Source organism: Entelurus aequoreus, linkage group LG20 (genome assembly GCF_033978785.1).
Source record: "Entelurus aequoreus isolate RoL-2023_Sb linkage group LG20, RoL_Eaeq_v1.1, whole genome shotgun sequence".
NCBI lineage: Eukaryota > Metazoa > Chordata > Actinopteri > Syngnathiformes > Syngnathidae > Entelurus > Entelurus aequoreus.
This window is the reverse complement of record NC_084750.1, coordinates 2,014,580-2,038,439: the sequence shown is the minus strand read 5'-3', so window position 1 is coordinate 2,038,439 and position 23,860 is coordinate 2,014,580. Positions and strand designations below refer to the sequence as shown.

Below are 23,860 nucleotides of genomic sequence, written 5' to 3'. Positions count from 1 at the left end.
GAGTAATTAACAACTATAATTATATGATACTTGTTTGTTGACAAATGTCACCTTTTATTGTTCAATGATTATTAACTATGTCTAGCTTGTGAGCTACTGTGTGCTTAGCTGTTGTGTAGCTGCTAGACCAGTAGCCTATAGCCTAACATGTTTACCTTTTGTAAATGACTTTAGTAAATTAAAGAAATGGTGTTCTTATTAGAGGACATTTAGATGTTAACTGGCTGCCCAGCTTTGCACAAGTAAACATTCTGCAGGACTTCTTGTATCGCACATGATATCACACACAAAACACGCTGCAGGACTGCTTGTATCTCATATGATATCATACACAAGTAAACACTCTGCAGGACTGCTTGTATTGCACATGATATCACACAAGTAAACATGCTGCAGGACTGCTTGTATCGCACAGGATATCACACACAAAACACCCTGCAGGACTGCTTGTATCGCATATGATATACACAAGTAAACATTCTGCAGGACTTCTTGTATCGCACATGATATCACACACAAAACACGCTGCAGGACTGCTTGTATCTCATATGATATCATACACAAGTAAACACTGCAGGACTGCTTGTATTGCACATGATATCACACAAGTAAACATGCTGCAGGACTGCTTGTATCGCACATGATATCACGCACAAAACACCCCGCAGGACTGCTTGTATCGCATATGATATACACAAGTAAACACTCTGCAGGACTGCTTGTATTGCACATGATATCACACACAAGTAAACACGCTGCAGGAATGCTTGTATCGCACATGATATCACACACAAGTAAACACGCTGCAGGGCTTCTTGTATCGCACATGATATCACACACAAAACACGCTGCAGGACTGCTTGTATCGCATATGATATCATACACAAGTAAACACTCTGCAGGACTTCTTGTATCCCACATGACATCACACACAAAACACGCTGCAGGACTGCTTGTATCGCACATGATATCACACACAAAACACCCTGCAGGACTGCTTGTATCGCATATGATATACACAAGTAAACACTCTGCAGGACTGCTTGTATTGCACATGATATCACACACAAGTAAACACGCTGCAGGACTGCTTGTATCGCAAATTATATCACACACAAGTAAACATGCTGCAGGACTGCTTGTATCGCACATGATATCACACACAAGTAAACACGCTGCAGGACTGCTTGTATCGCAAATTATATCACACACAAGTAAACATGCTGCAGGACTGCTTGTATCGCACATGATATCACACACAAGTAAACACGCTGCAGGGCTTCTTGTATCGCACATGATATCACACACAAAACACGCTGCAGGACTGCTTGTATCGCATATGATATCATACACAAGTAAACACTCTGCAGGACTTCTTGTATCGCACATGATATCACACACAAAACACGCCGCAGGACTGCTTGTATCGCACATGATATCACACGCTGCAGGACTGCTTGTATCGCATATGATATCACACACAAGTAAACACGCTGCAGGACTGCTTGTATCGCACATGATATCACACACAAGTAAACACGCTGCAGGACTGCTTGTATCGCACATGATATCACACACAAGTAAACACGCTGCAGGACTGCTTGTATCGAAGCTTTTACATGTTTTTTTCCTGATATCGATATTGGATGGGACACACCTAGTTACAATGCAAACAATAGGTGACTCAAAGTGTAAAAATGGTTTGCCTGATGAACATCTGGTCACAGAGTGTCCCAGATAAAAGACACAGGAAAATCCTTCATCTCCCTCTGGAAGACCTTGTCAAAGATCTCATTCTGAGCCGCAGTGAAGTGATTCTTCCAGTCACCCACCGTCCCTTGAAGACAAACGTTACACATGTTACATACATGACACACGTTACTCATGTTACATGTGTTATACATGTTACACACATTATACATGTTACACACATTATACATGTTACACATGTTACACATGTCCATCCACCATATATTGTAGTCATTATCAGCAGCATACAAAAACATCAAGTGGGTCTAATTCAAGACATTAAGCATTAATAAACATCAAGAACACGCTAATTGATTAATAATTTAAAAAACACATTAAATGGTAATAAACACCAAGTAGGTCTAATTCAACACATTAAGCATTAATAGACATCAAAAACATTCATGGTGAAACAGAAGAATGTTAGCATGTGTCCATTAGCGCTCGCTAAACAAGAAAACAAGCTAGGACCACATATCAAGGATTCGAGGTAATCCTTGTCTAGTTTTTGCTTTTCTTTCATTATTGTCATTATTCGACTTCCATTACAACTGTATGTAATAAAAAAGGGGAAAGAACTATTTGAAACGATGTGTTGAAAGCAGTAGTAGTAGTAAATGTCCACAGCACATGGGCAGAGATCGACACAATCCTGCCTTTCAACCACCGGAACTGACAACGTGATAAGAGATCGACACAATCCTGCCCTACAAAGACCAGAACTGAGAACGCAATAAGAGATCGACAAAATCCTGCCCTACAGAGACCGGAACTTAGAACAAAATTGAGAGATCGTCAAAATCCTGCCCTCCAACCACCAGAACTGAGAACGTAATGAGAGATCGACGCAATCCTGCCCTCCAACCATCGGAACTAAGAATGTTATAAGAGATTGACACAATCTTGCCCTCCAACCACCGGAACTGAAATCGCAACAATAAATCAACACAATCCAGCCCTTTAACCACTGGAACCAAGAACATAATAAGAGATCGACACAATCCTGCCCTCCAAACATCATAACCGAGAACGTGATAAGAGATCAGCACAATCATGCCCTCCAACCACTGGAACTGAGAACGTAATAGGAGATCGACAACACTGCCCTCCAACTGCCTGAACTGAGAATGTAAAAAGGTACCGACACAATCCTGCCATCCGACCGCCTGAACTGAGAACCCATTAAGAGATCGACATAAACCTGCCCTCCAATCACTGGAACTGAAAACATAAGAATATGACATAATCCTGCCGTCCAACCACCGGAACTGAGTATGTAATACGAGATCGACAACACTGCCCTCCAACCGCCTGAACTGAGAACGTAAAAGAGATCGACACAATCCTGCCCTCTAACCATCGTAGCTGAGAACATGAGAGATCAACACAACCCTGCCCTCCAACCACCGGAACTGAGAACGTACTAAGAGATCGACACAAATCTGCTCTCGAACCACTGGAAGTGAAAATGTCATTAAAAAAAATGACACAATCCTGCCCTTAAATTGCCTGAACTGAGAAGCTATTAAGAGATCGACACAAACCTGCCCTCCAACCACTGGAACTGAAAACGTAATAAGAGATCAACACAATCATGCCCTCCAACCACCGGAACTGAGTACGTAACAAGAGATCGGCACAACACTGCCCTGCAACCACCGAGACAGAAAACGGGATAAGAGATCAACACAATCCTGCCCTCCAACCACCGGAATTGAGAACATAATAAGAGATCGACACAATTCTGCTCTCCAACCACCGGAACTGAGAACGTGATAAGAGATCGACACAATCCTGCCCTCCAACCGCCTGAACTGAGAACGGGATAGGAGATCGACACAATCCTGCCCTCAAACGGCCTGAACTGAGAACGTGATAGGAGATCGACACAATCCTGCCCTCCAACCGCCGGAACTGAGATCAGGATAGGAGAACGACATAATCCTGCCCTACAACCGCCGGAACTGAGAACGTGATAAGAGATCGACACAATCCTGCCCTCCAACCACCGGAGCTGAGAACATAATAAGAGAGACACAATTCTGCCCTCCAACCGCCGGAACTGAGAACAGGATAGGAGAACGACACAATCATGCCCTACAACCGCCGGAACTGAGAACGTGATAAGAGATCGACACAATCCTGCCCGCCAACCACCGGAATTGAGAACATAATAAGAGATCGACACAATCCTGCCCTCTAACCGCCTGAACTGAGAACGTGATAGGAGATTGACACAATCCTGCCCTCCAACCGCCGGAACTGAGAACGTGATAAGAGATCGACACAATCCTGCCCTCAAACCGCCTGAACTGACAACGGAATAAGAGATCGACACAATCCTGCCCTCCAACCACCGGAACTGAGAACATAATAAGAGATAGACACAATTCTGCCCTCCAACCGCCGGAACTGAGAACAGGATAGGAGAACGACACAATCATATAAATAAACATTGATTGATTGATTGATCATGCCCTACAACCACCGGAATTGAGAACATAATAAGAGATTGACACAATTCTGCTCTCCAACCACCGGAACTGAGAACGTGATAAGAGATCGACACAATCCTGCCCTCTAACCGCCTGAACTGAGAACGTGATAGGAGATTGACACAATCCTGCCCTCCAACCGCATGAACTGAGAACGTGATAGGAGAACGACACAATCCTGCCCTCAAACGGCCTGAACTGAGAACGTGATAGGAGAACGACACAATCCTGCCCTCAAACGGCCTGAACTGAGAACGTGATAGGAGAACGACACAATCCTGCCCTACAACCGCCGGAACAGAGAACGTGATAAGAGAACGACACAATCCTGCCCTCCAACAGCCTGAACTGAGAATGTGAATGCGAAGAACGACACCCAAAACAAAAATGTTCCTTACCTACCGTGTAGCAGAATTAAACCTCGCCAGAAACACATCCACACAGCAGACATTCATCCATGAAAATAATGAGATGCTGCCGAATGACGTGTTTCAGTTCCTTTTTATGTCTTGATTCTACAAACTAGATGATCGAGTTTTAGCCTTGCTCACAGAGTCTTGGGCAGATTATTCCTGTCTGTTGCTGTCAACTCTGACCTTTCCGGCCAACTGAGCCAGTAGGTGGGCTTACCTTTCCTCATGAAGCTGCCCATGTGGTGGTTGAACATGTCATCTGGAACCTGCTCATAGCTGGCTTGAGGGATCTTCCTCATGTTGCTGAAGGTGCTGAACTTCACCACATTGGCCAGCTGCTCCTCCCTCAGATCTTTGCCAACAAACAGGGAAATCCTTTTCACTGTCCACTTCAGGTCCTGAACAGGAACACATGAACATGAATACATGAACACGAACACATGACATTAACACTTGACCATGAACATGAATACATGAACATGAACACTTGAACATTAACTTTTGAATGAGACATTAACACTTGACCATGAACATGAACACATGAACACATGAAAATGAACACGAACACATGAACATGAAAATTAACACATAGACATGAACACATGAACACAAACACAAACATGAACATGGCCACATGAACGTGAACACAAAAACATGACCACATGAACACGAACACGTGAACACAAAAACATGAACACATGGACATGAACACGAACACATGAACAGAAACATTAACACATGAACATGAACACAGACATGAACATGACCACATGAACATGAACACACAAACACGAATACATGAACAGTAACACATGAACATGAAAATGAACACAAACTTGAACATGAACATGAGTACATGAACACATGAATATTAACATGTGAACATGAACATGAAAATTAACACATGGACATGAACACATGAACACAAACATGAACATGAACACAAAAACATGGCCACATGAACACAAACATAAAAACATGAACACATGGACATGAACACATGAACATGAACACATGAACATGAACACGAACACATGAACAGAAACATTAACACATGAACATGAACACAGACATGAACATGACCACATGAACATGAACACACAAACACGAATACATGAACAGTAACACATGAACATGAAAATGAACACAAACTTGAACATGAACATGAGTACATGAACACATGAATATTAACACGTGAACATGAACATGAAAATTAACACATGGACATGAACACATGAACACAAACATGAACATGAACACAAAAACATGGCCACATGAACACAAACACAAAAACATGAACATGAACACATGGACATGAACACATGAACATGAACACATCAACAGAAACATTAACACATGAACATGAACACAAACATGAACATGACCCCACAAATATGAACACACAAACACGAATACATGAACAGTAACACATGAACATGAACACAAACTTGAACATGAACATGAGTAAATGAACACATGAACATTAACATGTGAACATGAACATGAAAATTAACACATGGACACATGAACACAAACATGAACATGAACACAAAAACATGGCCACATGAACACAAACACAAAAACATGAACATGAACACATGGACATGAACACATGAACATGAACACATGAACAGAAACATTAACACATGAACATGAACACAAACATGAACATGACCCCACAAACATGAACACACAAACACGAATACATGAACAGTAACACATGAACATGAAAATGAACACAAACTTGAACATGAACATGAGTAAATGAACACATGAACACATGAACATTAACATGTGAACATGAACATGAAAATTAACACATGGACATGAACACATGAACACGAACACATAAACATGAACATGAACACAAAAACATGGCCACATGAACACGAACACAAAAACATGAACATGAACACATGGACATGAACACATGAACACGAACACATGAACAGAAACATTAACACATGAACATGAACACAAACATGACCACATGAACATGAACACACAAACACGAATACATGAACAGTAACACATGAACATGAAAATGAACACAAACTTGAACATGAACATGAGTACATGAACACATGGGCAGTAACACATGAACATGACAATTAACACATAAACTTGAACATGAGTACATGAACACATGAACATTAACACGTGAACATGAACATGAAAATTAACACATGCACATGAACACATGAACACGAACACATAAACACAAACATTAACATGACCACATGAACATGAACACAAAAACATGACCACATGAACACGAACACATGAACATGAACACATGGACATGAACACATGAACATGAACACGAACACATGAACAGAAACATTAACACATGAACATGAACACAAACATGAACATGGCCACATGAACATGAACACACAAGAACGAATACATGAACAGTAACACATGAACTTGAAAATGAACACAAACTTGAACATGAACATGAGTACATGAACACATGAACATTAACACGTGAACATGAACATGAAAATGAGCACACTAACCTGATCACGAGCACATGAACACATAAGGAACATTGAACACAAGAAGATGAACCACATGAAACAGAACACATGAACATGAACTCAAAAACATGAACACGTGAGCAGGAACACATGGACATGAACACATGAACAGAAACATTAACACATGAACATGAACACAAACATCAATATGACCAAATGAACATGAACACAAACATCAATATGACCAAATGAACATGAACACAAAAACATGAACACATGAATACATGAACAGTAACACACGAACATGAAAATGAGCGCATAAACATTAAAACATGAACATGAACACACGAACAGGAATACATGAACAGGAACATGAAAATGAACACATGAACATGAACATTAACACATAAACATGAACATGACCACAGGAACATGAACACATGAAAATGAACACATGAACATGACAGTCCTAAAACACATCGTCTAACACAGGGGTGTCCAAACCTTCTCCAATGAGGGCCACACTGAACAATAAAAGCATGCGGGGGCCATTTTGATATTTGTCATTTTCAAAATCAATACAATACACACATCCATCCATTTTCTACTGCTTGTCCCTTTTTTAGATTTGTTTTTACCTTTATGGCTCCACTCAAGTTTAGTCCCGGGGACCCCGAAGGGTCTCATTTCTAGAAATATTAAAAATAAGTCATATATGTATGTATTTTAAATCAACTCTTAAATCTCAAGATCAACTTTAGATCGGTCTATAAAAAGTTTGAATTTGTTGTATGTTGTATACCTTTTTTGTCAAAAACACAAAATATGCAATAATTTCACCCCAACCAAAAAATGTTTTTTGAATATTTGATGTGAAGTAAATGGAGCCTTGAATATGTCAATAATTCATAACTTTATTATTTTCTGAGCAATAACAGCGACAAACGGCCCTCGCACTTTGCTCTAACATGACGATGGAATCCCACCTGAATCATTTCTTCGTAGGTGATGAAGAGCATGTTGACATCATCTTTGTGGAAATACCAAGTCTTGACGTGCTCGAACCAGCTGGAGCCAAACACTGAAACCAGACCGAGGTCACATGACTCAGGAGAGACGAGTGTCTTTCTGTCAATCATCCATCTTACCGTCTCCTTTGAGGAACTTGTCAAAGAAGTCTTCAAAACTTGCAGGGGTTTCCAGCATGTTTGCAAGTTTATGGAAGAAGTAGTAAGAAACGAGGACATCTTTGGGGTTCCTTGCCACGTATATCACCTACAACAACGACAAAAGTGGAGGAGTTCAACTACCTCGGGGTCTTGTTCACACGCGAGGGAAGAGTCTGCAGTGATGCGGACCCTGTATCGGTCCGTCGTGGTGAAAAAGGAGCTGACCCGGAAGGCAAAGCTCTCAATTCACCCATTCACACACACATTCACACACTGGTGGCGGGAGCTGCCATGTAAGGCGCTAACCATGACCCATCAGGAGCAAGGGTGAAGTGTCTTGCTCAAGGACACAACGGACGTGACTAGGTTGGTAGAAGCTGGGGATTGAACCAGGAACCCCCAGGTTGCTGGCAAGGCCACTCTCCCAACCCCGCCACGCCGTCCCCCATCTGGCCTGGGTATGTATTGAGATCCCCCGGGAAGAGCTGGACTAAGTAACTGGGGAGAGGGAAGTCTGGGCTTCTCTGTGTAGGATAAGTGAAAAATGATGATGGATGGAACAACAACAAAAAGTACACCCTAGCTTAAAGGCCTGCTGAAACCCACTAATACCGACCACGCAGTCTGATAGTTTATATATCAATGATGAAATCTTAACATTGCAACACATGCCAATACAAAAGTGCAATTTGAAATTTACCGTGAAATATCCTGCTGAAAACGTCTCGGTATGATGACGTTTGCGCGTGACGTCACGGATTGTAGCGGACATTTTGGGACAGCATTGTGGCCAGCTATTAAGTCGTCTGTTTTCATCGCAAAATTCCACAGTATTCTGGACATCTGCGTTGGTGAATGTTTTGCAATTTGTCTAATGAACAAATGAAGACAGCAAAGAAGAAAGCTGTAGGTGGGAAGCGGTGTATTAGCGGCCGGCTGCAGCAACACAAACACGTAGCCGGTGTTTCATTGTTTACATTCCCGAAATATGACAGTCAAGCTTTACCATTGGCCTGTGGAGAACTGGGACAACAGAGACTCTTACCGAGAGGACTTTGAGTGGGATACGCGCTACCGTGAGTACGCAGCTGCGGCTTCCAAACATTTGATCGCTTGCCCGTACGTGCTTGCCGCTATGTGCACGTCAAGTACGTAACTTTGGGGACTTTAGGTAAATATATGTGCTGTATGAACTTTGCGGAGGTGAACGGTACTTTGGGCTGTTGGATTGAGTGTGTTGTGCGGGTGCTTGATTTGTATTGGTGGGTTATATGGACGGGAGGGGGGAGGTGTTTGTTATGCAGGATTAATTTGTGGCATATTAAATATAATTCTGGTTGTGTTGTGGCTTATAGAGTATATATATGTCTTGTGTTTATTTACTGTTTTAGTCATTCCCAGCTGAATATCAGGTCCCACCCGCCTCTCACAGCATCTTCCCTATCTGAATCGCTTCCACTGCCCTCTAATCCTTCACTCTCACTTTCCTCATCCACGAATCTTTCATCCTCGCTCAAATTAATGGGGTAATCATTGCTTTCTCGGTCCGAATCGCTTTCGCTGCTGGTGGCCATGATTGTAAACTATGTGCAGATGTGAGGAGCTCCACAACCTGTGACGTCACGCTACTTCCGGTACAGGCAAGGCTTTTTTATCAGCGACCAAAAGTTGCGAACTTTATCGTCGATGTTCTCTACTAAATCCTTTCAGCAAAAATATGGCAATATCGCGAAATGATCAAGTATGACACATAGAATGGATCGCATGTCAGTAGGCCTTTAATAATCTATTTATTAATTTCTTCTTCTTAGCTGGTTACTCTCTGCTGTAACGTAGTTGCTATAAACCTTCTGTTGAAATGTACTAAAAGTTAAAGTTAAAGTATCACTGATAGTCACACACACACTAGGTGTGGCGAAATTACCCTCTGCATTTGACCCAACCCCTTGTTCCACCCCCTGGAGGGTGAGAGGAGCAGTGAGCAGCAGAGGTAGCCGTGCTCGGGAATCATTTTGGCGTATTAACCCCCAATTCCAACTCTTGATGCTGAGTGCCAAGCAGGGAGGTAATGGGTCCCATTTTTATAGTCTTTGGTTTGAACTCACGACCTACCGAACTCAGGGCGGACACTAAGCACTTATTCTTTCACTTCACAGTCACGCTTCTGGGAGTTAAAGTCAGCAATACCAACAGCATGCTTCTTCTTGCACTTGGACGCTAGGTCATGCCATACGAAGGGACTGGCGGCTGGTTTGTACGACGAGGTGCTGGAGATCTCTGGCAGGCAGAAGGTAACATATTCTCCGTTGTGTCTGAGCAGGCTGAGTGAAATTCCCTGACATCCATCTGTGGCCTCACAAACACAGCGGATCCGTACTTCGGATGACGTATCTCAGTTACCAGTTTGGTACCTGGTAGTGTGGACTCAGTTGGTGCAGGATTGGCTACCTTAGTCAGTCACTGACCGTTTCTGTCATCAGCATTGCCCGGTTCAGTACTAGTATCAATTAAACTGCAAATGATACCCGTCCCTTAGGATAACATGTAATATTTATGATATTTTGTCATTTTAAACGTTTCCACGAGGTATTTCCTGGGCACATTGATTTTACAGAACGCATAGCAACGAATGCCACATCCGTCAGAAACAACATCATCAAGAGCAGGGGTCACCAACCTTTTTGAAACCAAGAGCTACTTCTTGGGTACTGATTAATGCGAAGGGCTACCAGTTTGATACAAACTTAAATAAATTGCCAGAAATAGCCAAATTGCTCAATTTACCTTTAACTCTATGTTATAATGATATTTATCTTTGTGGAAACACTGATCATCTTAATGATTTCTCACAATAAATATATATAGAAACAGATACAAATCAATATGCAACACATTATTAGTATATTTTCTCTAAGTGGACATTTTTCAAATTGAACATTTTCAAATGATCACTTGTAAGACAGTCTTGTGAAATCACAATATCCCATTTTAACTAGCCAGCCACTAACATATTTTAACAAATCATGAATTACTTTGCACCATGTTTGTACAAATAATAACTCATGTAAAATACAAAAGTCAACTCTCAAATTTTTAAATAAATCATGTCACACTTTGAATTGGACACCAAATCTGTTATCTGTTTCTTTGTCAGTTAGTGAAGACCAAGTCTTTAAAATATTTTCTTGGATTTTCAAATTCTATTTGAGTTTTGTCTCTCTTAGAATTAAAAATGTCGAACAAAGCGAGACCAGCTTGCTAGTAAATAAATACAATTTAAAAAATAGAGGCAGCTCACTGGTAAGTGCTGCTATTTGGGCTATTTTTTAGAACAGGCCAGCGGGCTACTCATCTGGTCCTTACGGGCTACCTGGTGCCCGCGGGCACCGCGTTGGTGACCACTGATCAAGAGTGTGTTTTGTGTTTGCTGCCACTAATCCTGGCAGACTATGGTATGGTACGCTCTTTATTGTCATTGCACAAGAGCAACGAAATTCTAGTTTCACCACAAACCCGTAGACAAAATACAGACAAGTGTGGCGGCACTTTTACTAGACTCAAATCTCTGGTCCATCAGACGTGCTCATAGTTCATATGAGGGAATTCCACCGTATTTTATTAGTTTTTCCAGGTTGCGAGCCTTTGGCACAGGGTACAGTTTGTTTCGGTACGTTTTTTACTTTTTTAATCCAGTTTGTTGCTTGCTTTCACACTGTAAACAAAACCTTTGTCCAACAAGTATGTCTAGCCAGCCCCCACAATGCATTGCAAAATCACAAGGCCTTTCGAGCCCCATATAGACTGTCGATCTCGGCATGTACAGACAAAACATGAAACGTGGGATAATACTGGACAGATCATTTGGTTGTTTATATGATGGTTCTTGTGTCTCAGTCAGTATAGATCAGACCTGGGCATTCTGCGGCCCGCAGGCCACATCCGGCCCTTTGTGCGTCCCTGTCCGGCCCGCGTGAGGCCAATCATAAATTACAAAATACATTTTAAAAAGTATCTATGTGGAGTGTGCTATACAACGGTGCTGCTTTTGTTTTGAAAAGCGTTATTTGTACTACTTCCGTGTGGACGTATGCGCGTGCGTGAATGTGAACAGCTGCAATCACAAATTACAAAATAAAGTTGAAAAAAAATCTATGTCGTGCGCGCAATACAACTGTGCTGCTTTTATTTTGAAAAGTGTTATTTATGGGCGTATGTCCGTGTGTAATCTGTGAGTGAAGGTGCACAGCGACAAGTGATGCACGGTTTACACCCGAGACGCTAAAAAGAGAAAAGTTGATGACGAATGGCGTGTTTTCCACAAGACATGGACTGCCAAGCAACGTTCCCTCTAAGGTGCGCGCCTGCGTAATTGCGCACTGCTCAAGCGTCCTCTGCGCGCAGCAAATATATGCCGCGCACCAAATCAAATCCCATCTGAATTCTAAACAAAATAAACACATTTATTCTGTGTGATTTTGCAATGCAACTTTGAGTGACAGTGACAACAAGCGGCCCTAACGGTGTTCGTCAACACCGTTCAATTGAACACCGTTCAATTATTGTAACTTCTATCGAGATGCTTCGAGGACAGGAATGATATCGATCACTTTATTGAGCAAAACTGTTTATATTCGGCCATAACCACACCAAAAACATGAGTAAAACACTTCTATCTCGAAAAACTAGTCATTTTCTGCCGTACAAACCAGGCCAAAACCAACTTGTCATCTGTCACCAACATGCATAGCACTAAACCACTGGTGCGTTTATGGCCACACAAAAAGTCGGACAACTCAAACACCACACAAAGTTACACTATGACTCCTCAGTCATACGTGTGCTTATTTTACTGTCATTTATTATTAATGTTAATTTATTTATATTAGTCATGGAATGCTGTTACACACACTATGTTGAAGTATTACTATTATTATTAATTATTGTTATTATTATTATTATTTATCTTACGGCATATATCACAAATAATATTGAGCAAAATTGAATTGAAATATTGTCGATGTGGCCCTCCAGCAGTGCTCGGGTTGCTCATGCGGCCCCCGGTAAAAATTAATTGCCCACCCCTGCGTTATGTGCATGTCGCTATGTGCATGTCACGTACGTAACTTTGGGGAAATATATGTGCTGTATGAACTTTACGGAGGTGAACGGTACTTTGGGCTGTGGGATTGAGTGTGTTGTGCGGGTGTTTGAGTTGTATTGGTGGGTTGTATGGACGGGAGGGGGGAGGTGTTTGTTATGCGGATTAATTTGTGGCATATTAAATATAAGCCTGGTTGTGTTGTGGCTAATAGAATAAATATATGTCTTGTGTTTATTTACTGTTTTAGTCATTCCCAGCTGAATACCAGGTCCCACCCGCCTCTCACAGCATCTTCCCTATCTGAATCGCTTCCACTGCCCTCTAATCCTTCACTCTCACTTTCCTCATCCACGAATCTTTCATCCTCGCTCAAATTAATGGGGTAATCGTCGCTTTCTCGGTCCGAATCGCTCTCGCTGCTGGTGGCCATGATTGTAAACAATGTGCAGATGTGAGGAGCTCCACAACCTGTGACGTCACGCTACTTCCGGTACAGGCAAGGCTTTTTTATCAGCGACCAAAAGTTGCGAACTTTATCGTCGATGTTCTCTACTAAATCCTTTCAGCAACAATATGGCAATATCGCAAAATGATCGAGTATGACACATAGAATGGACCTGCTATCCCCGTTTAAATAAGAACATTTAATTACAGTAGGCCTATAATGTGCATTGTTGTGAATAAAACCAAACTTTGCGTTACATTTGGGGCATAACAGTACCCAATGGTACCTTTGAGACCGTAGTACCGGTCAGTACAGACCAAATCGTGGCCAATATGGTGCAGCCGTACCTTACCCGTCTTCTGCCTGAGGGCCCGGGGCATGAAGTGGTAAGCAAGGTGGGAGACCCTCATTCTGGGTGACGGTGCATTCATGAACGCCTGCCTGGAACCAATCACCTCAATCCAGGGAACGAGATCAGCATTGGAGGAGCTTTTTGCCGCGCCGATGGCCGTCACATCTCCCTTTGCCTCCAGGAGCAGCAAGATCTGCTGCATCCATATGGTTCCTGTCAAACAGAGCGGCACGCAGCGAGGAGATGTGAAGCACGTTTGAGGGTTCTCACAATACCTGTTCCTCCAGGAACTCTTTAGTCTGTTGCTCTGCTGTCTTCACTTTTTGGACATTTACGTGGAAACACTGCAAAGACCCTTCCCTTCTGATGATGAACTAGTCCTTACCTGATTTGGGATAGGTGACGACAAATACATCAGAATCTCTTGTCTCTAGTTGACAAATAGAGTCCACGTCGTCAGGATCGTGAGTTCCACGGATGAACTTGAAGCCTTTGTGGGTCACCAGTTCAGGTTTTTGGTCCATTTGACCTCGGAGGTAAAATATGAAAAGTATTGTTGATGTTCTCCTTGAAATCTTTATTGTAGGGCTGATTAATTGTTTGATTCAGATTAATCCCATTTTGGAATTTGGATTAATCATGATTAATCATATGTGATTACTCACTTAAAATTAGCTTAAGAGAAGACCCCAATATGTATACACAATTGCAATTTTATTGTCATAATGTGAGTCAAGAATGTTTTTTTTTTAAACGTTTTACTTGAATACATGTCATTTATTTACACAAAACTTTTTATCTAAAATTCTTTCAGGATGTGTTTTAGATATCATATTAAGTTGTATCCAAAGTTATTTCAGCATGTATTTTAAATATAATATTTAGTTTTATCTTAAGTTCATTCAGGATGTATTTTAAATATAATATTTAGATGTATCTTAAGTTCTTTCAGGATGTATTTTAAATATAATATTTAGATTTATCTAAAGTTATTTCCGGATGTATTTTACATATAATATTGTGTTTTACCTAAAGTTCTTTCAGGATGTATTTTAGATATAATATTTAGTCTTATCTAAAGTTCTTTCAGAATGTATTTTAGACATAATATTTCGATTTATCTAAAGGTCTGTCAGGATGTATTTTAAATATAATATTTAGTTTTATCTTAAGTTCTTTCAGGATGTATTTAAATATAATATTGTGTTTTACCTAAAGTTTTTTCAGGATATATTTTAGATATAATATTTAGATGTATCTAAAGTTATTTCAGGATGTATTTTGAATATAATATTTAGATTTAACTTAAGTTCTTTCACAATGTATTTTATATATAATATTTAGTTTTTTCTTAAGTTCTTTCAGGATGTATTTTAAATATAATATTTTTTTTTTCTTAAGTTCTTTCAGGATGTATTTTAAATATAATATTGTGTTTTACCTAAAGTTATTTCAGGATGTATTTTGGATATAATATTTAGATTGATCTAAAGTTCTTTCAGGATGTATTTTAAATATAATATTGTGTTTTACCTAAAGTTTTTTCAGGTTATATTTTAGATATAATATTTAGATGTATCTAAAGTTATTTTCAGGATGTATTTTAAATATAATATTTAGATTTATCTTAAGTTCTTTCACGATGTATTTTATATATAATATTTAGTTTTTTCTTAAGTGCTTTCAGGATGTATTTTAAATATAATATTTAGTTTTTTTCTTAAGTTCTTTTAGGATGTATTTTAAATATAATATTGTGATTTACCTAAAGTTCTTTCAGGATGTATTTTGGATATAATATTTAGATTTATCTAAAGTTCTTTCAGGATGTATTTTAAATATAATATTTAGTTTAATACAAAGTTATTTTAGGATGTATTTTAAATATAATATTTAGTTGTATCAATAGTTCTTTTAGGATTTATTTTTAAAAATAATATTTAGTTTAATCTATAGTACTTTCAGGATGCATTTGAAATATAATACTGTTTTTTATCTATGGTTCTTTCAGGATGTATTTTAAATATAATGTTTTGATTTATCTTAAATTCTTTCAGGATATATTTTAAAAATGATATTTAGTTTAATCTAAAGTTTTTTTTAAGATTTATTTTAAATATAATATTTAGTTTAAAGGCCTACTGAAATGATTTTTTATTTATTCAAACGGGAATAGCAGATCCATTCTATGTGTCATACTTGACCATTTCGCAATATTGCCATATTTTTGCTGAAAGGATTTAGTAGAGAACAACGACGATAAAGTTGCAACTTTTGGTCGCTGATAAAAAAAAGCATTGCCTGTACCGGAAGTAGCGTGACGTCACCAGAGGAAGGACTCCTCAAAATTTCCCATTGTTTTCAATGCAGCTAGAGCGATTCGGACCGAGAAAGCGACGATTACCCCATTAATTTGAGCGAGGATGAAAGATTCGTGGATGAGGAACGTTAGAGTGAAGGACTAGAATGCAGTGCAAGACATATCTTTTTTCGCTCTGACCGTAACTTAGGTACAAGCTGGCTCATTGGATCCCACACTCTCTCCTTTTTCTATTGTGGATCACGGATTTGTATTTTAAACCACCTCGGATAATATATCCTCTTGAAAATGAGAGTCGAGAACGCGAAATGGACATTCACAGTGACTTTTATCTCCACGACAATACATCGGCGAAGCTCTTTAGCTACTGAGCTAACGTGATAGCATCGGGCTCAAATGCAGATAGAAACAAAATAAATAAATCCCTGACTGGAAGGATAGACAGAAGATCAACAATACTATTAAACCATGTACATGTAACTACACGGTTAATAATTCCCAGCCTGGCAAAGCTTAACAATGCTGTTGCTAACGACGCCATTGAAGCTAACTTAACAACGGGACCTCACAGAGCTATGATAAAAACATTAGTGCTCCACCTACGCCAGCCAGCCCTCATCTGCTCATCAACACCCGTGCTCACCTGCGTTCCAGCGATCGACGGAAGGACGAAGGACTTCACCCGATCATCCGTGCGGTTGGCGGCTAGCGTCGGCTAGCGCGTCTGCTATCCAAGTAAGTCCTCCTTGTTGTGTTGCTACAGCCAGGCGCTAATACACCGATCCCACCTACAACTTTCTTCTTTGCAGTCTTCATTGTTCATTAAACAAATTGCAAAAGATTCACCAACACAGGTCCAGAATACTGTGGAATTTTGAAATGAAAACAGAGCTTTTTTGTATTGTATTCAATGGGGTACCAATACTTCCGTATCAATCGTTGACGTCACGCGCATACGTCATCATATCTAGACGTTTTCAACCGGAATGTGGCGGGAAATTTAAAATTGCACTTTATAAGTTAACCCGGCCGTATTGGCATGTGTTGCAATGTTAAGATTTCATCATTGATATATAAACTATCAGACTGCGTGGTCGGTAGTAGTGGCTTTCAGTAGGCCTTTAATCTATAGTACTTTCAGGATGTATTTGAAATATAATATTTTGTTAAATCTAAAGTTATTTCAGGACGTATTTTAAACACAATATTTAGTTTTATTCTTTTAGTAAAATTAATTTATTATTAGTTATATTTGCCAGCGAGACCACCAGTCGAAATCTCCTAACTCCTCTTTGTACTGATGTAAGTATTGATCTGATCACTGACCGTATAGCGGTTCACGTAAAAGAGCTTGTACGCTCAAAATAAATTGCATGATTAATCTACGTGTGTTCATGATCAATGCGATCATTTTTTGCGATTAATCACATGAGTTTTAACTCGTTAATCTTGACAGCCCGAATGTTAACTTGTTTTACATTTGTGTGTTTATTAGTCATCTTTGCTAAAACCAGTGTATACTGTATAAAAGTATAATTTGGTGGAGAACCTTGCATGTTCCAGTGAACCTGAGAGTGATGCCGTCTGGAGCTTTAAGCTCCTGGTAGGTTTAATTATGGTGGTAAGATCAATGGCAGGGCTGAAGACAATAAAAGAAAAAATATCTTCAATGGCGCAGTTGTATACAGAAAGAGTGCACAGAGAATACAGAAAGAGTGCGCAGAGAACACAGAAAGAGTGCGCAGAGAACACAGAATGAGTGTGCACAGAGAATAGAGAGTGTGTAGAGAATACAGAAAGAGTGCGCAGAGAACACAGAAAGAGTGCGTAGAGAACACAGAAAGAGTGTGCAGAGAACACAGAAAGAGTGTACAGAGAACACAGAAAGAGTGTGCAGAGAATTCAGACAGTGTGCGCAGAGAATAGAGAGTGTGTAGAGAATACAGAAAGAGTGCGCAGAGAACACAGAAAGAGTGCACAGAGAACACAGAATGAGTGCGCAGAGAACACAGAATGAGTGCGCAGAGAATACAGAAAGAGTGTGCAGAGAACACAGAGAGTGTGCACAGAGAATAGAGAGTGTGTAGAGAACACAGAAAGACTGCGCAGAGAATACAGAAAGAGTGCACAGAGAACACAGAATGAGTGCGCAGAGAATACAGAAAGAGTGTGCAGAGAACACAGAGAGTGTGCACAGAGAATAGAGAGTGTGTAGAGAACACAGAAAGACTGCGCAGAGAATACAGAAAGACTGCGCAGAGAATACAGAAAGAGTGCGCAGAGAACACAGAAACAGTGCACAGAGAATACAGAAAGAGTGCGCAGAGAACACAGAAACAGTGCACAGAGAATACAGAAAGAGTGCGCAGAGAACACAGAAACAGTGCACAGAGAATACAGAAAGAGTGCGCAGAGAACACAGAAACAGTGCACAGAGAATACAGAAAGAGTGTGCAGAGAACACAGAAAGAGTGCACAGAGAATACAGAAAGACTGCGCAGAGAACACAGAAAGAGTGCGCAGAGAACACAGAAGGAGTGTGCAGAGAACACAGAAAGAGTGCACAGAGAATACAGAGAGTGCATAGAGAATACAGAAAGAGTGCACAGAGAATACAGAAAGAGTGCGCAGAGAATACAGAAAGAGTGTGTAGACAATACAGAAAGAGTGCGCAGAGAATACAGAAAGAGTGTGTAGAGAATACAGAAAGTGTGCAGAGAACACAGAAAGAGTGTGCAGAGAACACAGAAAGAGTGTGCAGAGAACACAGAAAGAGTGCACAGAGAATACAGAAAGAGTGTGCAGAGAATTCAGACAGTGTGCGCAGAGAATAGAGAGTGTGTAGAGAATACAGAAAGAGTGTGCAGAGAACACAGAAAGAGTGCGCAGAGAACACAAAAAGAGTGCACAGAGAACACAGAGAGTGTGCACAGAGAATAGAGAGTGTGTAGAGAACACAGAAAGACTGCGCAGAGAATACAGAAAGACTGCGCAGAGAATACAGAAAGAGTGCGCAGAGAACACAGAAACAGTGCACAGAGAATACAGAAAGAGTGCGCAGAGAACACAAAGACTGCGCAGAGAATACAGAAAGAGTGCGCAGAGAACACAGAAACAGTGCACAGAGAATACAGAAAGAGTGTGCAGAGAACACAGAAAGAGTGCCCAGAGAACACAGAAAGAGTGCGCAGAGAACACAGAAAGAGTGCGCAGAGAACACAGAAAGAGTGCACAGAGAACACAGAAAGAGTGCGCAGAGAACACAGAAAGAGTGCGCAGAGAACACAGAAAGAGTGCACAGAGAACACAGAAAGAGTGTGCAGAGAACACAGAAAGAGTGCACAGAGAATACAGAGAGTGCATAGAGAATACAGAAAGAGTGCGCAGAGAATACACAAAGAGTGCGCAGAGAATACAGAAAGAGTGTGTAGACAATACAGAAAGAGTGCACAGAGAATACAGAAAGAGTGCGCAGAGAATACAGAAAGAGTGTGCAGAGAACACAGAAAGAGTGTGCAGAGAACACAGAAAGAGTGTGCAGAGAACACAGAAAGAGTGCACAGAGAATACAGAGAGTGTGTAGAGAATACAGAAAGAGTGTGCAGAGGCAAGGCAAGGCGAGGCAACTTTATTTGTATAGCGCTTTTCATACACAAGGCCGACTCAAAGTGCTTCACAGACAAAGTGAAATTAAAGAAAATAAAAGCAAAATTAAAATGTAGACAATAAAAATAAAAACAGTGCAGACGTTAAAAGTTAAAAGATTAAAAGATTTAGCTGAAAGCTAAGGTGAACATAAAAGTCTTCAGTCTAGTTTTAAAAGTAGTCAGAGTTGGGGAAAGTCTGACATCTTCAGGAAGTTTATTCCAGCTATTTGTTGCATAGTGACTGAATGATGCGCTCCCTTGATTTGAGTTTACTCTTGGAACCGCTAACAGATTGGTCTCAGAAGATCTTAGTGATCTAGAGGGCTTATATAGTGGGAGCATATCAGTGACATACTTGGGCCCTAGACCATGTAGTGAGAACACAGAAAGAGTGTGTAGAGAATACAGAAAGAGTGCGCAGAGAATACAGAAAGAGTGTGTAGAGAATACAGAAAGAGTGCGCAGAGAACACAGAAAGAGTGCGCAGAGAACACAGAAAGAGTGTGCAGAGAACACAGAAAGAGTGCACAGAGAATACAGAGTGTGTAGAGAATACAGAAAGAGTGTGCAGAGAATACAGAAAGAGTAAGTAGAGAATACAGAAAGAGTGCGCAGAGAATACAGAAAGAGTGCGCAGAGAATACAGAAAGAGTGCACAGAGAATACAGAAAGAGTGTGTAGAGAACACAGAAAGAGTGTGCAGAGAACACAGAAAGAGTGCACAGAGAACACAGAAAGAGTGCACAGAGAACACTGAGTGCAGCTGGGAGGGAAGATTTAATTTAGGGAATGCAGAATGTGCCTGCAGGCTAAAAGTGTCCCAGTACTTTAGTCCAGTGGTGCAGTAAAAACTTGGTGAAAGTGAAAAAGTTTCTTTGTACTCACTTTTTACTCCTCAAACTTCCACGATGACAACTGCCTCCTCTGGAAGAAATCACACACTCTTCCACTTGGTCACGCCCCTTTTCTGCCCTCTTTCATTTTGGTCCCTCCTCTTTTGCGGCTGGTGTTTTTTTTCTTTTCTTTTCTTGCTCTACTGAAACATGTATGCTTCATATCATATGTGTCACCTCCTAAAAGAATGTGCATATTAGTTTGACTCTGTGGAATTAATGACACAAAGAAATAAAATATTTCCATTTAAAAAGAAATACAAATATTCTTGATTGGTACAACAAAGAAGGAACATGAAATATTTCATTCATACAAAATACATTTGACAAAATAATGACTATTTTATTGGAGTATTCATGGATGTAATTATACATGTATTCTGTAATGATGTAGTAAATATAATATAATATATACTAAATGAATACTGTTATATAAGGTCATCACGCATTCTGCTTATTATTAAAATTATTAAAAATACTTTATAGTAAATATTGCATATTTCCATCAAAAAAGGCATACAATATAAAAAAAACAAAAAACATTATGGCAAGGGATTCATTTGAAGTTGATATATAAAAATTCGAGTGTTGAAAGTAAAAAATATATATATTAATTTGACTTATTTTTGGGTCCACAGGAACTTTAACATTCACCAAAATTGAGGGGAGTCCTAATTGAAAATTAAAAGTATGAAAATGGTCCTGAATGTTTTCATTATTAATAATGAAAGTAATAATGAAATCAAACGAGATTTCATTATTACTAGTGGCTCCCTGGAGCTTTTTCAAAAATGTATGAAAATAAAAAAAGATGAGGAATAATTTTTATTTTTTGTGTGAATGTTTTCTGTAGGAGGACAAACATGACACAAACTTTCCTAATTGTTAGAAATCCCACTGTTTACAATAAACATGCTTCACTGATGAGAGTATTTGGCACGCAGCATTTTGTCCTAATTTCGGAAGTCCTTGAACGCACCATAGTTTGTTTACATGTACAACTTTCCTTGATGCTGCCACAGAAAACGGGTTTTATGCCACTCCTTCTTTGTCTCTATTTGTCCATCAAATGTTTTATGCTGTGCGTGAATCCACAAAGGTGAGCTTTGTTGATGTTATTTACTTGTGTGGAGTGCTAATAATCAGACATATTTGGTCACTGCATGACTGGAAGCTAATCGATGCTAACATGCTATTTATGCTAGCTATATGTACATAATGCGTTATTATGCCGCGTATTTTAGGTATATTTGAAGTCATTTTATTTGTAGTTTCCGTTCCCTTCAAATTGAACACACACATCTTTACCTTTGGCCATTCTAAGCCAGTAATTTCCAGGAGTTATCACACCCTCTGAAAAGCCTCCGTTTTAGTAATGTTTTCCAATGTTGATAAAAATGTGTAGAATAAATATTACATTTCAACATTTCTGTCAACGAAGATTTGCATCAGCCTGCAACACATAGTCATTTTGATAGTAGTCTAAGTAGTAGTAGTCTAGCGCGCACACTGGGTTGACACCCAGAAGATAAACATTTGTCTTAAAAAAGGTTTCAATAAGGAAGCGTGTCTCACAAGAAGGAGAGCATGGTCGAAATTTTGGGAGCAGCAACGGAGAAGGCTCGGTTAACCGAAAGCCAAGGTGAGTAACCGTGGGTTTTATGTGCAATGCCAAGGCCTCCAAGTCAACAGGAGCCATAGGGTCCAAACACCATGACTTCATCAAAAATGTAGGGTTTTGATGTCATCAAGAAATAGAAAGAGTGGTTGTATTGAGGACGCATCCTTCCACTGTAACAATAAGTCGACCTGCTGTCGTCAGCTTACCAGTGGTTGGAACGACACAAAGTCTTTTGAAGGGTCAAACCCAGTGGAAGCCGTTAAAGGGAGAAAAGCAGTGGTCCTAAAATTGAACCCTGTGGGATCTCGCTTGACAGTTCAGTGCCAGCAAAATGAAGACTTTAGGTTCTTCCTGCTAGATCCGACCTGGACCAGCTCGGAGCGGTGCCACACATGCCCACTTGGTGCTGCAAGCTGTGAAGTGAAATATTGTGGTCCACTGTGTCAAAGCTGATATAAGCACAGGTGCTGGCGCTGCCTGCGTTGGCTCTGCCGGTTAACTTCCTGTTTACATGCCTTCAAAACATTTGTTAGCTTGCGCAAGACCTTAGTTAGATGCCATCTGAGCCTGCCGAGCCAGTGCTGTCTTGCAGCCTTCAAAGGATGTGCTTTCAATTTGGACTGATGGGAGTTACAGATAGCAGGGTTTTTCTGACCCATATCTGGTACACATAGGTAGGTTCCAGGGGCTAAGTGGCTCGAATCGGGATGCTAAGTGGGGGGTCCTGTTGGTAAAAGCCTCCTAAGTAGTTCATCTGACTTGCCGCTGCTGGTTCACGTCCTTTTCTATTTATAAAAGTTAAGATACAAGGTCTTTCCTCTCCTTCTTGGTTGCTTTGGACGGGTCTCTTAAGGTTTGTTTCCTGTCCTAAGCCAACTCTTCCTGATTGTGTGAAGACAACAAGCTACTGGTGCTTTAGCCTAACCATGGCTTGGTCTACTGCTTCTGTTGTATTCCACTAGCGTCCTGTGTGTTAACCTAAGGGTTGGCTCTCTAGCTCGAAGAAGAGTCTCACAGTCTCCTTTCTGTACAGCAGGCCAATGGATTGCAAAGGGCTGTAGGTTGTTTCTCCCAAAGAGAACTGTGTTAGAGAGGCATCAAGGATGGCCAAGCCATTTGCTGACCTAATTATTGGTCGTGGTAGTGATAAGAGACCACAGTAGGGGATGGTA

General features: G+C 40.3%; 1 protein-coding gene across 3 annotated transcripts; it reads right to left on the bottom strand.

Annotated features, from left to right (window-relative positions):
* Positions 1 to 1,601: 1,601 nt before the first annotated feature.
* LOC133635519 (amine sulfotransferase-like) lies at positions 1,602 to 21,122 on the bottom strand. 3 transcript variants are annotated; one of them, XM_062028703.1, is made up of 8 exons: positions 21,060 to 21,092; positions 18,077 to 18,166; positions 14,593 to 14,736; positions 14,203 to 14,420; positions 8,289 to 8,415; positions 8,127 to 8,221; positions 4,875 to 5,055; positions 1,602 to 1,837 (listed from the first exon to the last, which is right to left on the bottom strand). In XM_062028703.1, the coding sequence occupies exons 2-8, from the start codon at positions 18,081 to 18,083 to the stop codon at positions 1,722 to 1,724; spliced, it is 888 nt and encodes a 295-aa protein (XP_061884687.1). In that variant the 5' UTR covers positions 18,084 to 18,166; positions 21,060 to 21,092; the 3' UTR covers positions 1,602 to 1,721. The 3 variants fall into 3 exon arrangements, with proteins under 3 accessions (XP_061884687.1, XP_061884689.1, XP_061884688.1); XM_062028705.1 differs by lacking the exon at positions 18,077 to 18,166 and adding an exon at positions 17,171 to 17,391 and having other exon boundaries at positions 21,060 to 21,075; XM_062028704.1 differs by lacking the exon at positions 18,077 to 18,166 and having other exon boundaries at positions 1,603 to 1,837; positions 21,060 to 21,122.
* Between the last annotated feature and the right edge of the window lie 2,738 nt (positions 21,123 to 23,860).